Raw genomic sequence first — 13410 nt, 5'->3', positions numbered from 1 at the left:
GTCTTCAAAACCTGAGGAATTTTAATTACGTTTAATTAAGAAAAACCTTTCTAGAAGACCACTGTGCTATGACTCACTGCAGCATGGGTGTCCCTGAGCTGTAGGTGGGTGGGGCTCCGTCTCTGTGCTCCAGCCCTTGACCTTGGCACCTACACAGAGCAAGGGCCTGGTCGATACTTGTTGGGTGAAGGGATGGGAACCGCCATTTCAGAGAACAGCTCTTTCCTACACTGCCCCCTGCGGGCACAGGCTTCCTGACTGACTTGGAGGGGTGCAGGGAGGCAGGAAAGAGGCCTTTGAGCCCTGGCTCACCAGGGGCGGGCCAAACGAGGTCCTTGACTTCACAGCCAAGAGACCTTGAACAAGCTGCTTAACCTCCCCAAGTAGGGCTTCTTATCTGTGAAATGGGAGTCACCATGGTGGCCACTCAGAGGGAAGCTGTGAATTAGACAAAGGCTTGCACGTCAAGTGCTTGCCATGTAGTCAGTGTTGAATAAAAATAAAAACTTGCCAGGACCTGGATGTAGAGCCTGTTCTTACAGGGAGACTCTTCCTGAGAGCTTTGGCCTCACCGTCCCAGGGGACTTGGGATTAGTGTCTTGACTGGACAGGCCTGGTAATGAATGGACCCTGGGAAGCCATGTTGGTCCTCACTGTTGAACTGAGCACATGCACTCGGTCACTCAGTCACGTACTCATTTACCTGCATAAATGTTTATCAGGTGCCTTCTGTGTGCTTCCCTGTGCTGGGCTAAGGGAGTACGTGAAAGGTGGCATGGTCTCAGGTTTTGGAACTTAGAAGCAAGTGAGAAATAAACAAAATCAAGATCAAAATCATTTTGGGTCCATATCAGTAGGTGGCCAGGGAAGGCTTCTTTTGAAAGGCGGTGTTTGAACTGCGACCTTGCCATGCTCAGACCTGAGGAAAGAGGGTCCTGGGAAAGGAAGCAGTTGTATAAAGTCCTGGAGGTGAGAACGAGCCTGACTAGCAGGTCAGTGTGTCCGTGGTTGACGGAGCAGCGGGACAGGGATGGGTTCATTGAAGAAGTCATTCCACAGGAAGCCTCCCTGGAGGGTTGGGGCTGGGCCTGCAGTCCAGAACATGTGCCAGGGGTGGAATATGTTCACCACTGTCTCTCCCGAGGCCTGCCCCAGCCCCCTCTGTGTCTTGCACCTGCTGTGACTTCATTAGAGGACAGGTCTTGCAAAATAGAGATGTAGCTCTATCAGACTGTGCATTATTACATATGGCCCACCTTCCCCAAGTGCATGGCTCCCTGACCTTGGGGTTATGGCCAGGTGTGTAGGGGGGATATACTTTCCTTCCTGCTGCCCTCCTGTGTGTGCACATGCTGGTGCTGGCCGCTGAAGTCAGAGATGCTCTTCCCAAGCCGGGTCCTGACTGGGACAGTGGTCAAGTAAGCTCTCTAGTGGGCCTGTCCTCCAGGCCCCCGGCACGAGCTCACCCTTATGGCGAAGGCTCCCCTGGTCTCAACTGTGCCAAATGAGGACCTGCAGCCACCCTGGAGGTCAGATCTGGGGTCCCAACACCATGTTGACATGACTGGCCAGCTCACAAAGGGCTTGGGGACCCCAAGCAGGCAGCCAAAGGCCTTCTGGTGATACTGAGCCCAAGAGTCTGTCTCAGGGAGCTAAGAAGCCAAGAGGTGTTTGATCCAACCCATTCATTCATTCATTCATTCATTCATTCAGTGTTTGTGCAGCACCTGCCATGTGTCATTCGTCATATTAGTGCCAGGTCATATTCTGCTGTGGTGAACAGGCTAGATAGGGTTCTGGTCTTTATGGACATCAGTACTTTCAGGGGGGCAAACAGACACAAGATAAGTAAGCCCAAAACACAGAATTCTGAACCACAATAAGTGAGAGAAAAGACAAGAACGAGACCTGTTGCCTACATCACAGACGCACATTTGGTCAAAATCTGACCTCACGGTACAGGTCTGAATCCTCAGGGAAGGTTCAAGTCCCATATAAATACCCAGAATGCTCGAATCATCTGTGAGGCTCGTTATCAACAGTACATGCCACAGAAAAGAAATGTGAAAACCCATGTTGGAGAAGAAGTCTGAGATCTGGCCAGTTTTGAGATTAGCTGGCGAATCCTGATGGTAGGTCAAGTTTGACGGTCGTCGCCCGCGTTTGTAAGCTCAGAGATGTGAGCTGGTGACTGTTTGCAGAGCAGCTCCCGTGTCAAGCCCTGCAGTGGGCACGGGAGGTCTCCGGGGTGGTCACCAAGGTCTGCCCGCGAGGAGGACCATCCCAGTGCCAGGCTGTGCCGCGTGAGGGATGGCTGGGCTGCAGACTCTGGTTATCTGTTCTGTGTTGCCTCAAGCCTCGGCCCTGTCCGTCAGATTTCTTTGGAGATTAACCTGACAGAGCCCCGAATATAGTTCATTCTGTGGTGGGTTAGGTTTCCATACTCGATGGAGTCGATCAAAGCCTACATCTTGGTGAAGCAGGCACAGACGGGGAGGTTTGTATCGCAGAAAAATCTCTTTTTAGATTAGGCAAAATAGAATTCATGCTTCGGAAAAGAGTGCTATTTCTGTCACCAATCTGATTTTGTACCCATTTCAGTTTTAAGCTCTATGTCCCATTCCAGAGCAAAACCTCCTCCTCCTCCCTCCCCCTCTGCCCCCACCTCCTCCTTCCCCTCCTCACATCTTCCCTGTCCTCCTTCTCCTCCCCTTCCTCCCCCTCATCCCCTCCCCCTCCTCTTTCCTCTCTTCAGCTCTTCCCCATCCTCCTCCTCCTCCCTTCCTCCCCTTCTCCTCTCCCCCTCCACCTTTCTCTCCTCAGCTCTTCCCCATCCTCCTCACCTCCTCCCCCTCCTCCCTTCCCCCTCCACCTTCCTCTCCTCAGCTCTTCCCCATCCTCCTCCTCCCCTCCTCCCTTCCCCTCCTCAGCTCTTCCCCATCCTCCTCCTCCCCTCCTCCCCTCCCCCTCCTCCTTCCTCCTTCCTCTCCTCAGCTCTTCCCCATCATCCTCCTCCTCCCCTTCACCCCTCCTCCCCTCCACCCCCTCCTCCCCTCCACCCCCTCCTCCCTTCCCCCTTCTCCTTCCTCTCCTCAGCTCTTCCCCATCCTCCTCCCCTCTTCCCCCTCCCCCTCCTCCCCCTCCTCCTTCCTCTTCTCAGCTCTAACCCATCCTCCTCCTCCTCTCCTCTACCTCCTCCCCCTCCTCCCATCCTCCCTTCCTCCCCTCCCCCTCCTGCTTCCTCTCCTCAGCTCTAACCCATCCTCCTCCTCCTCTCCTCTACCTCCTCCCCCTCCTCCCATCCTCCCTTCCTCCCCTCCCCCTCCTGCTTCCTCTCCTCAGCTCTAACCCATCCTCCTTCTCCTCCCCTCTACCTCCTCTCCCTCCTCCCCTCCTGTCTTCCCCCTCCTCCCCTCCTCCCCCTCCTCCCCCTCCTCCCCTCCTCCCCCTCCTCCCGTCCTCCCCCTCCTGCCCTCCTCCCCATCCTCCCCCTCCTGCCCTCTTCCCCCTCCTGCCCTCTTCCCCCTCCTGCCCTCCTTCCCCTCCTCCCATCCTCTCCCTCCTCCCCTCCTCCCCCTCCTCCCCTCCTCTCCGTCCTCCCATCCTCCCCCTCCTCCCCTCCTCCCCCTCCTCCCATCCTCCCCTTCCTCCCCTCCTCTCCGTCCTCCCATCCTTCCCCCTCCTGCCCTACTCCCCCTCCTCCCCTCCTCCCCCTCCTCCCATACTCCTCCTCCTCCCCTCTACCCCCTCTCCCCATCCTCCCCCTCCTCCCATCCTCCCCCTCCTCCCCTCCTCTCCGTCCTCCCATCCTCCCCCTCCTCCCCTCCTCTCCGTCCTCCCCTCCTCTCCGTCTTCCCATCCTTCCCCCTCCTGCCCTCCTCCCCCTCCTCCCATTCTCCCCCTCCTCCCATCCTCCCCCTCCTCCCCTCCTCTCCCTCCTCCCATCCTCCTCCTCCTCCCCTCTACCCCCTCTCCCCCTCCTCCCCCTCCTCCCCTCTTCTCCCTCCTGCCCTCCTCCCCCTCCTCCCCTCCTCTCCGTCCTCCCCTCCTCTCCGTCTTCCCATCCTTCCCCCTCCTGCCCTCCTCCCCCTCCTCCCATTCTCCCCCTCCTCCCATCCTCCCCCTCCTCCCCTCCTCTCCCTCCTCCCATCCTCCTCCTCCTCCCCTCTACCCCCTCTCCCCCTCCTCCCCCTCCTCCCCTCTTCTCCCTCCTGCCCTCCTCCCCCTCCTCCCCTCCTCCCCTCCTCTCCGTACTCCCATCCTCCCCCTCCTCCCCCTTCTCCCGTCCTCCCCCTCCTCCCATCCTCCTCCTCCTCCCCTCTACCCCCTGTCCCCTTCCTCCCCCTCCTCCCCTCTTCCCCCTCCTACCCTCCTCCCCCTCCTCCCCTCCTCCCCCTCCTCCCCTCCTCCCCCTCCTCCCATCCTCCCCCTCCTCCCCTCCCCCTCCTCCTTCCTCTCCTCAGCTCTTCCCCATCCTCCTCATCCTCCCTCTCATTATTTCCTCCCATTTTTTCCATCCCCTGCTTTTCCTTCTCCCCCTCCTCATCTCTCCCCTTTCTCTCCTCCCCTTCATATTTTTTCCCTTCCTCCCACCTCCTCTTTCCTACCCCTTTCTCTCTCCTTCTCCTCCTCCTCTTCCTTCTTAAATCAATCCACACTTATTTGCCTTTAATTTGAAGTGTTGTAGCGATCAGGAGATTTATCGTTAGAGAAAAATCAGATAACCCTGGAACTGCGGACTTAATTTATAGGAGTTCCTCTGTTTTGCTCTATAAAATGGGATCAGTTCCACACCACATGCATTGATTTGAGCATATGTCTGTTTTTGCCAGTCTTCTGGGTCCTGTGAAGAATAAGAGAAGAATAAAAAGGACAGCGTCCTCCCTGTTAGCAACTTCCCACCTCAGTGGGTGCCTCCTGTGCGATGGGAACTTTCTATCTGGAGACACTTGAGACAGACCGCAGTATGTGACTGTACGCGATTCACATCCAGAGAGAGAGGCTCAGACTGCAGATGCCAGCTGACATCGGGTTGAGCGTGGGCTGGAGGAAGGCGCCACTGATCGTGTGCTGCTTAAACCGAGCCCTGATGTTTGGAATGATCTGGAAGGAATTGGAGGGGTGGACACTCCTGATTCTGACAATGGGACGAGCACGCTCTGCCCAGATTCCTTGTTCCTGCACCGTGGGGGCTTGCCTTCCTATTTCCTCGCCCTTCTCCCCGCCATGGCAGTCCCCTACCCCCAAGTCTTTTTGGCTTCAGACCTTTCCTCCCTGCTTCCCTCTCACTGGAAGTAACCAGCCCTGCCACTTGCGCTCACTGCACAGATGTTTCCCTCGGTGCTCCCAGAAGACCCAGATGTCCTGGTGCAGTAGAAACAACGTGTGTGACACACTGGCCGCAGACTTGGAGTTCACGCTGACCTGGGTCTGGATCCTGCTCTGCTTGAGACGCGCGGCCGCGGGCGAGCTGATCGGCAGGTTGGGCCTCTACATCATCTCCTGTACCTCAGGACTATTTTCTGGATGAAATGAGACAATGCATGGGTAAAAGGTCTGGTGCAGGTAGAGACACCCCCAAAAATACTGGTTCCAGCTTTGCCCCAGGTTATTTCAGCCAAGCCTGATGGCAAAGAGGACCAGCCAGGGGGATGGAAGAGTGAAAGCACTCACACTGGGGAATCTGATCACACTGGCCTTGGTCCTGGTTCCTGATTCCAGGAGAGTGACTTATCTGGAGTCTTCCCAGGAGCTGTGCTCAGGACGAAACCGGACAATGTACGCGAAGTGGTGCACCCAGAGGTTGACGTGTAGAAAGTGCTACAGCATCACCATCGTGGCTGAGCCCAGGCCACAGAAACTGAACCCCGTGGTGGCTTCGGGCAGAACATTTGTACCAGCCTTAGAAAGATGATGAAATACGTTGCAAATGACGGATCGTCTCTACAAAGCCTTTACACAGATACGCGCTCCATTTCTAGTAGGGGTTCCTGGGGGCCGGGATCATTTGGAAATAAATAGGGCCTGGGAGCGCCAGCACGACCGATGTTCTTGAGTTGCCCTTGGGAGCTCACACACAACATCCCATCCTCAGGATTCACACGATGCCGAGGGCTCATCATGCGTCAAGAGCAGAGTAACCAAACCCGGGGCAGTTGGCATTCTGGGGCGCTTTGTCTGGTAACCTAACAGACAAAGCCAGCATATGGACAACAGCCTGCCAGCCTGCTTCAGGCAGGGCAGAGCCCAGGGACAGGGGGCTCTCCTCACCTGCTTGTTAGAATGACAGCAGCAGAAATAGATCAAAGGTGAATGCACCGAATATCTTCCTGTTTTCAGGTGCACAGCAGGATCGAATGGTTGCCTCATCCCAGGAGCCCGCAGAGGGTGGCCGGGCAGAACTGAAAAGGGAAGGAGACTCAGCTGAGGTGAGGCCAACCCCAGCGCATTTTAAATCAGGGCCCTGAGTGCCCTGGGCCTTCCCTGGGACTCGGCCTCGGGGCCTGCTTTTATTATCTTTACACCGCTCGGGTCCACGCAGGTTTGGCAGGCATGAGACACGGAACAGAGGGACCCGAGTGAATCAGCCTTCAGGAATAGAACTGCTTGCAGGAAAAGCGCTCTTGCTGCGACGTATTTTCATGCTTCTAGACCTGCTTAAAATACGTGGTGTTAACAGAGCCTGCCCTTACTATGAGAAGGTGGGCTGTGCAGCTGAGACCAGGCAGGAATATGCTGAGGACACCAGTAAGAACAAAAGCAGCTCAAACACATTGAGTGCTTACTATGTGCCAGGCACTTCTGAGCGTTTGACATATGTTAATGCAGGCAGTCCGGGTTTTTAATCTTGATTTCCCTTATGAATTTGCTCTGCGTCCTTGCGAACTTACCCACCTTCTTTAAACAGAGAGAGAATCACATGCATTTCATAGGTTTGGGGAGAGAATTAAATGTAGATAATGTGGGGGCGCCTGGGTGGCTCAGTCGGTTAAGCGTCCGACTTCGGCTCAGGTCGTGATCTCGCAGTCCATGAGTTCGAGCCCCGCGTCGGGCTCTGTGCTGACAGCTCAGAGCCTGGAGCCTGTTTCAGATTCTGTGTCTCCCTCTCTCTGCCCCTCCCCCATTCATGCTCTGTCTCTCTCTGTCTCAAAAATAAATAAACGTTAAAAAAAAATTAAAAAAAAAATAAACGTAGATAATGTAGGTAAAGCGTGAGGAGGTGTTCCATGATGGTGACCAATGTTATTTTTATTAATAATGTGAACTCTCCTGTATATTTTCTTCTTTTGTACCTGTTTCCCAAGGCCTTGCCTGCCCAGGACCCATCCTTCTGAAAGTGGGAGTACAGAGATCCACCTTCTCTCTCTGGGTGAACTCCTACTTAACCCTCAAGACCCATTTCAAAAGTTCCCTGCACTGTGAAAGCTTTGCCAGTTTCCACAGCGCAAGACAAATTGCTCTTTGCCATGCCTCCATCCTGGCCCTCACCACATCGTATGGTAATCGTGTCTGTTTATGCTGTCTTCTTGACAGCTTGGAAGTTTCTGGAGGTGCAGTAACAACTGCACTCTCCTAGCTTAGCAGTTCTCCAGGTGCAGTCTGGAGACACCTGGGAGCCCACGAAACTCTTTCAGGGGATCCTTGAGGTCAAAGCTATTTCCATAACTCTAGGACGTCATTTGCATTTTTCATTCTATTAACATTGGTAGCGGTGGTGGGTAGAACTGACGTTGGTTTGAATCAAGGATGTGGCATTATCAAAATGTACAAGGAATGGCCGTATCTGTGACCGTCACCCAGTTGCATTAAAACACATGAGACTGGCACGTGTGTAAGGACACCAAGGATGTCCCTAATGAGGCAATGAAATGGTTAACTTTATGAAACCTCGACCCTTGCCTTTTTTGTTGTTGTTCATTTGTTTACTTTGAGAGAGAGAATGTGAGCAGGGGAGGGGTGGGGGGGAGAGAGAGAATCCCAAGCAGGCTCTCTGCTGTCAGGACAGAGCCTGACACGGGGCTCGATCCCACAAAGCTGTGAGATCATGACCTGAGCCGAAATCAGGGGTTGGACACTTAACTGACTGAGCCGCCCAGGCGCCCCATCGACCCTTGTCTTTTTAATGATCTGTATAAAAAAAAGCGGGAAGGACGGATAAAGCATTTTGGCTGCATACAAAAGCACCATCGTTGCAGGCAGCGTGGAGGAAAAGCTCACATGTGGTCGAATTGTGAGCTGAATCACTCATTGCTTTTTCACGACACATGCTTTTTACTTGAAAGAACAACCGACGAGCGCCATGCTTTTTCAGATTTGGGCATTTTGCAGATGTTCTCTCAGAAATGAATTAAGCGAGCCTGTCATTTTAGGGAACGCAACTGGCGGTATTTGTTCCCGGCGATAAAGTTCGAGCTAAGTGAAAAGCAGAAGTTTGGAAAACTTTATCTGCCATTCTGAACTTGACGCCTTCTCATCAAACGTCCTGGAGGAGAACTGCGGTGATACTGGTGACTTTGAATTCGTGATACTGTACAATGAAACATGTCAATGTTTGGAAAACCTGCAGGAGTCTGTGAAGCAGTTGTTTCCCAATGAACAATCAAGATGTTAGGAAATCTTGCCTGGGTAAGAGATCCCTTCAAAGTGGGAGACAGACCAGTGGATTTTGATGGGGCAGAGTAGAACAGTTCGGCAGCACAGTTTCGGATTTTACGTTGCAGCTACGCTTAACCAAAACTTGTCAAGTGTGACCGTAGTTCCAAAGAACACCCATGATTATCCGAAAAGGCTGTTAAACTGCTTCTCCCTTTTCCAACCATGTATCTGTGTGAGGCCAGATTTTCTCTCTACCTTTTAACCAGAACAAGCTATTGCCCCAGACCGAAAGCAGAAGCTGATCGGAGAATCCAGCTGTCTTCCATTAAGCTGGACATTGAAGGGATTTGAAGATATGTAAGACAATGTCCCTCTTCTCACCAATCATCTTCATTCTGTCAGGTAGAGTTTATTTTTTTATAACTTTTTTAAGTTTATACTTATGTATTTTGAGAGTGATAGAAAGCAAGTGGGGGAGGGGCAGAGACAGTCCCAGGCAGGCTCCAGTGCTGTCACAGAGCCCCGTGCAGGGCTCGCACTCACGAACTGTGAGATCATGGCCTGAGCCAAAATCAAGAGTCGGACTCTTAACGGACGGAACCACCCAGGCATGCACGATAGAGTTTACTTTGTAAAATATAGACACGTTTTGATTTCAAAACATATGTGACATGTTACCGTGTAATGGGTTGTTTTGAAATGAATAAATTCATGCATATTTGTACAGTTCTTCAGTTTTCGTATCTTATACGACAAACAGCAGCCAAAGCACTCTGGGGCCTCTCCTCAATAATTTTTTTTTTTAAATTTTTTTCTTAATGTTTTTATTTATTTTTGAGACAGAGAGAGACAGAGCATGAGCAGGGAAGGGGCAGAGAGAGAGGGAGACACAGAATAGGAAGCAGGCTCCAGACTCTGAGCCATCAGCACAGAGCCCGATGCGGGGCTCGAACTCACAGACTGTGAGATCATGACCGGAGCCGAAGTCGGACGCTTAACCGACTGAGCCACCCAGGTGCCCCACTCAATAATTTTTAAGCACGTAGCGACATCCGAAGACCACAGATGTTGCGAGCTGCTGACTCGTGGCCCGGCACATAGTGGGAACTCACTAACTAGATGTGGTGGCCAGGCCTTTGAAGGCGATGACAGGCCAGGCTGCCTGGTTGCGGTGTTTCTCTGTTCTTCGAAGGACGGTGTCTGGACGGCCTGGTCCTTGCTCCTGTGATGCAAAGCGGGGCTGGACGCGGTGACCTTGGAGCTCCTTCAGACTGAGTCCCACCGCCTGCTTTATGCTAAGTGAGATTACTGGTGAGCCCTCACATCCACATCCCAAAATCACCACTGCGGGCTGCAGGTTCTAATTCCGTTTCTCTTCTGCCTTTATTGCTGGGCTTGGGCTTACAGTGGGAAGCCTGCGGAATTGCCGAGACAGTAATTTGCAATGAAATTTAAGAAATGTTAGGGGTCAACCCTGGGGCAGATGTAGGCTATTTTTAACAGGCCATTTAAGAATAGAGCAAAGGTGGGCCACTTACCACTCAGGCCTCTGGCTGCCTTGGCAAGATGCCTCCTTAAGGAGGGGAAATGCTGATTGCTCTCTCCTTGCTCAAAGGTGGAAAAAGGTAGGGGAGCAGTGACCCTTCCCTGACACCCTGTAATCCAGTCTCCCCCTCCTTCCTCTCTCTCCTGCCCTGGCTGATCCCTGCGGGCCTGAAAGAGAGCATCTTCCCAGGCCCGCCTGTGTGGCTGCCTGTCATTAGAGCCGAGGCTATGATACACGTGAGGAACCAGTAATGGGGCCTGGGAACAAATCTAATTAGCTAATGTGTGAAAACGTAAATAAAGAGACCAAGCGCCTCCATGACTTTCAGGGCTTGTGGAAGTTGAGGTGGCCCTGGGCCTTTAGTGCCAACCCACTGGGGCTCCTTTTGCTTGGGTCTCAGTTGTGGAGGGACCACCGGGAAGACAGGGGCTAGGTTATAGCTTTCGATGGGGACAGATGCCTTTGTACAGTCTCTTAGGTGGAGTCTCCCAGGCGTTTTCGGGATCAGGCTGGAGACCCACCTGTGAGGGGGCGTGAGTGGCAGGCCTGGCAGGGGAAGTTGGTCTGCGGTGCAGCTGCAACAGAGGCCTCAGCCGACCCGCGGGGAGCTCGGAGCAGGGGCAGCCCCAACAGTGGCCCTGGAGTGATGCAAGGGGTCTCTGCTTTGTTCCCCCGTAATGGTCTGTCCCTAGTGCCAGCTGTGCCCCACCCCAACCAGGGTGGGGGGAGCAGAACGGAAAGCCACATAGTCCCCCTGAGTCTAGTGAAGTTCCCGGAGACGGACTCAGCGAGAGCCACCAGCAACCTGGAAGCAGAGGAACAGGTGTCCAGGTCCTGATGGGTGACCTGAGCAGTGCGTCGCGGCACAGTCCGCACAGGCAACAGGAGACCGTCTGAAGATGCCGGGAGTGAAGGATGCAAGTCAAAGCGCGGGCAGAGCCGGAAGCAGCACGTTTCGTTTTAAAACACAGAGAGTATTGCTCCAAATAAAAGGAAAGGAAACATAGACGGTACTCGATGTCTGTCTGCGGAACGACTGGATGAAAGGATGAATAAAACGGTGAGATTGTGTATGGGAATCCAATACATAAAGAGGGTAACATTGCTCTTGGGCAGGTGTTGAACCTTCCTGTGCCTCAGTTTTGTCATCCTGTAAAATGGGAATGATAATGGCACCCTTGTGGATACTTTTGTGAGGATTAAATAACAAGTGTTTAAATGCTTATTAGCAAAGGGCCTGGTGTTCCGTAAGAATTGGAGAAGTGTTGTCTATGATGAGGGTTGTTGCTATTGTGGGGGTGTGGTGGTTGCTGTCATGCAAAGTGCTCTCCCACCATGACAGTCTCTAGGTACAGCCATGGCATCTGCCATCTCCCAAGAGCACAGTTGCAAACCAGCAATCTACAGGAGACCGCGGAGGCACACATGTGGTTTGGGGCTGGCTCCGGTTTGTCTGGGACAAGAGTTTCTCGAAGAGTACGGACACTGGTACCTGGGGTCTCTTTAGTGGGGGACGCATAAAGCTTAAAGCAAGGATCTCGTTTCTGTCCTGACTCACCCTTGATTATCTCAAGGAGGAAGTCTCAGGCTGCTGCTGGGGTGTCCCTAATGCCTCTCTAACACTTGCCGTTTTCTCTTTTTTAATGACGAGAGAGTAGGCTGCAGACTCAGCAACGCCCCTCCCCCCAACCCTGGCGGGGGGAGGCAGAACCTGGCTGGATTTCAGTAGCATTATCTTGCTTTCAGTGTTCTCACTTTTCTAGTGACCATCTATTTATAAGCAAAATCTGTTTTTTAATTACTGTTGTGACAGATTCTTCGTAACGTAAGTTTTATAAAAATGAGTAAACCAACTTAAAGAAAAATGTGAAATAGCTATGCCGGCGGGGGGGGGGGGCGGTTACACAAATGACTAGATTGAGATGCACTGGGTTTAAGGGACCAGACAGGAAGCGTTTGGGAGGCAGAATTGGCAGGGCTGGGACCCGCCTGCCTTCCTCTGCACACAGTTTATGCCACAGAGAATGCCCCCTGCCTTCTCATCTTCTCTGTGTCTCCGATTGAGCACACTTTCCCATCCTAGCTTCAGAGCCTCTTCCTTCACAGAGTTTCCCCCCAATTCCTCCCGGGCGAGGAATCTCCCTGCTCTGTTCCCATAGCACCTCAGGGGCAATAAGGCTTTTCTATTCCATTAGAGCAGGTACAGACTAAATTCCAGTCGTTTGTACGTAGTACAACACAGAGCACACAGCAGATACTCAGATGTTCACTCTGAGTCTGCACGTCACCAAACTGTGGCCAGATGATAAGCATGCGCACTGATCCAGGCCAGTGTTGCCAAAGATGGAAACTGCAGCAAAGTGCCATGGGGCCCCCAGCTGCCAGTTGCTTGGGCCTGTGATTTAAAACTTTACAATGATCATACTTAGTTAGCTTTAGCTAAACCTGATGGGGGGAGGGTGTGAGGGCTGGGTGGTGAAGGACAGAAGCGGGCAGCCGCCATCCCTGTTTCTGTGAGAAGTCCATTAGAGCTGATAGCTGCGACAGCTCCTCTTTTGTCCCCAGGAGCCATCTACTCTCATCAAAGCCACTCGCACTCCTCCTCCCCTCCTTGTGACCCTGTTGTACCCTGCTCCCCATCATAAGTGATCAGCCTTCAGTGCCGATTGTGTTAGCCGCTGATTGTGTTAGCCGCTGATCGGTAGGAAAGAGGACCAAGAACCAACAGTCTTCTTTCAACATGACAATGACCTTCTGTCTGTCTTCCACCTGGGGAGAGAGAGTTTGGCCTGGCAGAAGGCTCTCCACAGTGCTCTGATGCGCAGACTGGGATTTGAACCTCCAGCTCCTCCACTGATGGCCTTGTGACCTTGGGCAAGTGACCACCCCTTTGGTAGCCTCGGGTTTCTCATCGTGATTGCGGCCTCCACGTTATACCAGTGGAGCTGGTGCGGTGACGGGCAGGTGGCAGGGAGCTCCTGCTCCATAAACTTCTGGCTCTGCCACCTGGTCTGCTCCAGGGTTGCAATGGGGTGAGGGGCATGTCTGGGGAGACCACGTGAAAGGTAAGGGGCGCCTGTCTCCCGTTGTAGTGGATACAAATGAAAGGTTAGACCCCATTAAAATGGGAAATCCAGGATTTGTAATTCTAGAAGCTTAGCACCTCAGGGTGCTTGCTAAGATGCAGATTCCTGGGGGCTGGCTCCCAGGATCCTGGATACAGCCAGAAAGTGCATTTTAAATAACCCCCCAGGTATCTCCTGCATGTA

The 13410-nt window shown here is 53.0% G+C and overlaps 1 protein-coding gene across 13 annotated transcripts in view; it reads left to right on the top strand.

Moving 5' to 3' along the window:
* Nucleotides 1-13410, top strand: part of LOC102899270 — a 123782-nt gene that overhangs the window by 13166 nt on the left and 97206 nt on the right. For 8 of the 13 annotated variants that reach the window (XR_006584051.1, XR_006584053.1, XR_006584052.1 and 5 more), the window contains exon 3: nucleotides 4833-8997. Coding sequence is in view for 1 of the 13 variants with exons in the window: in XM_045035330.1 (XP_044891265.1) it covers nucleotides 8961-8997 (37 nt within the window). In the remaining 12 variants the exon portion in view is untranslated. Of the gene's footprint in view, nucleotides 1-4832; nucleotides 8998-9787; nucleotides 11148-13410 lie in introns of those variants that run through there. The other 5 variants (XM_045035330.1, XR_006584062.1, XR_002744869.2 and 2 more) reach the window with 5 other exon arrangements.

This window comes from Felis catus, chromosome A1, assembly GCF_018350175.1.
Source record: "Felis catus isolate Fca126 chromosome A1, F.catus_Fca126_mat1.0, whole genome shotgun sequence".
In the NCBI taxonomy this organism is placed as follows: domain Eukaryota; kingdom Metazoa; phylum Chordata; class Mammalia; order Carnivora; family Felidae; genus Felis; species Felis catus.
This window is presented reverse-complemented; position numbering and strand designations above follow the sequence as displayed.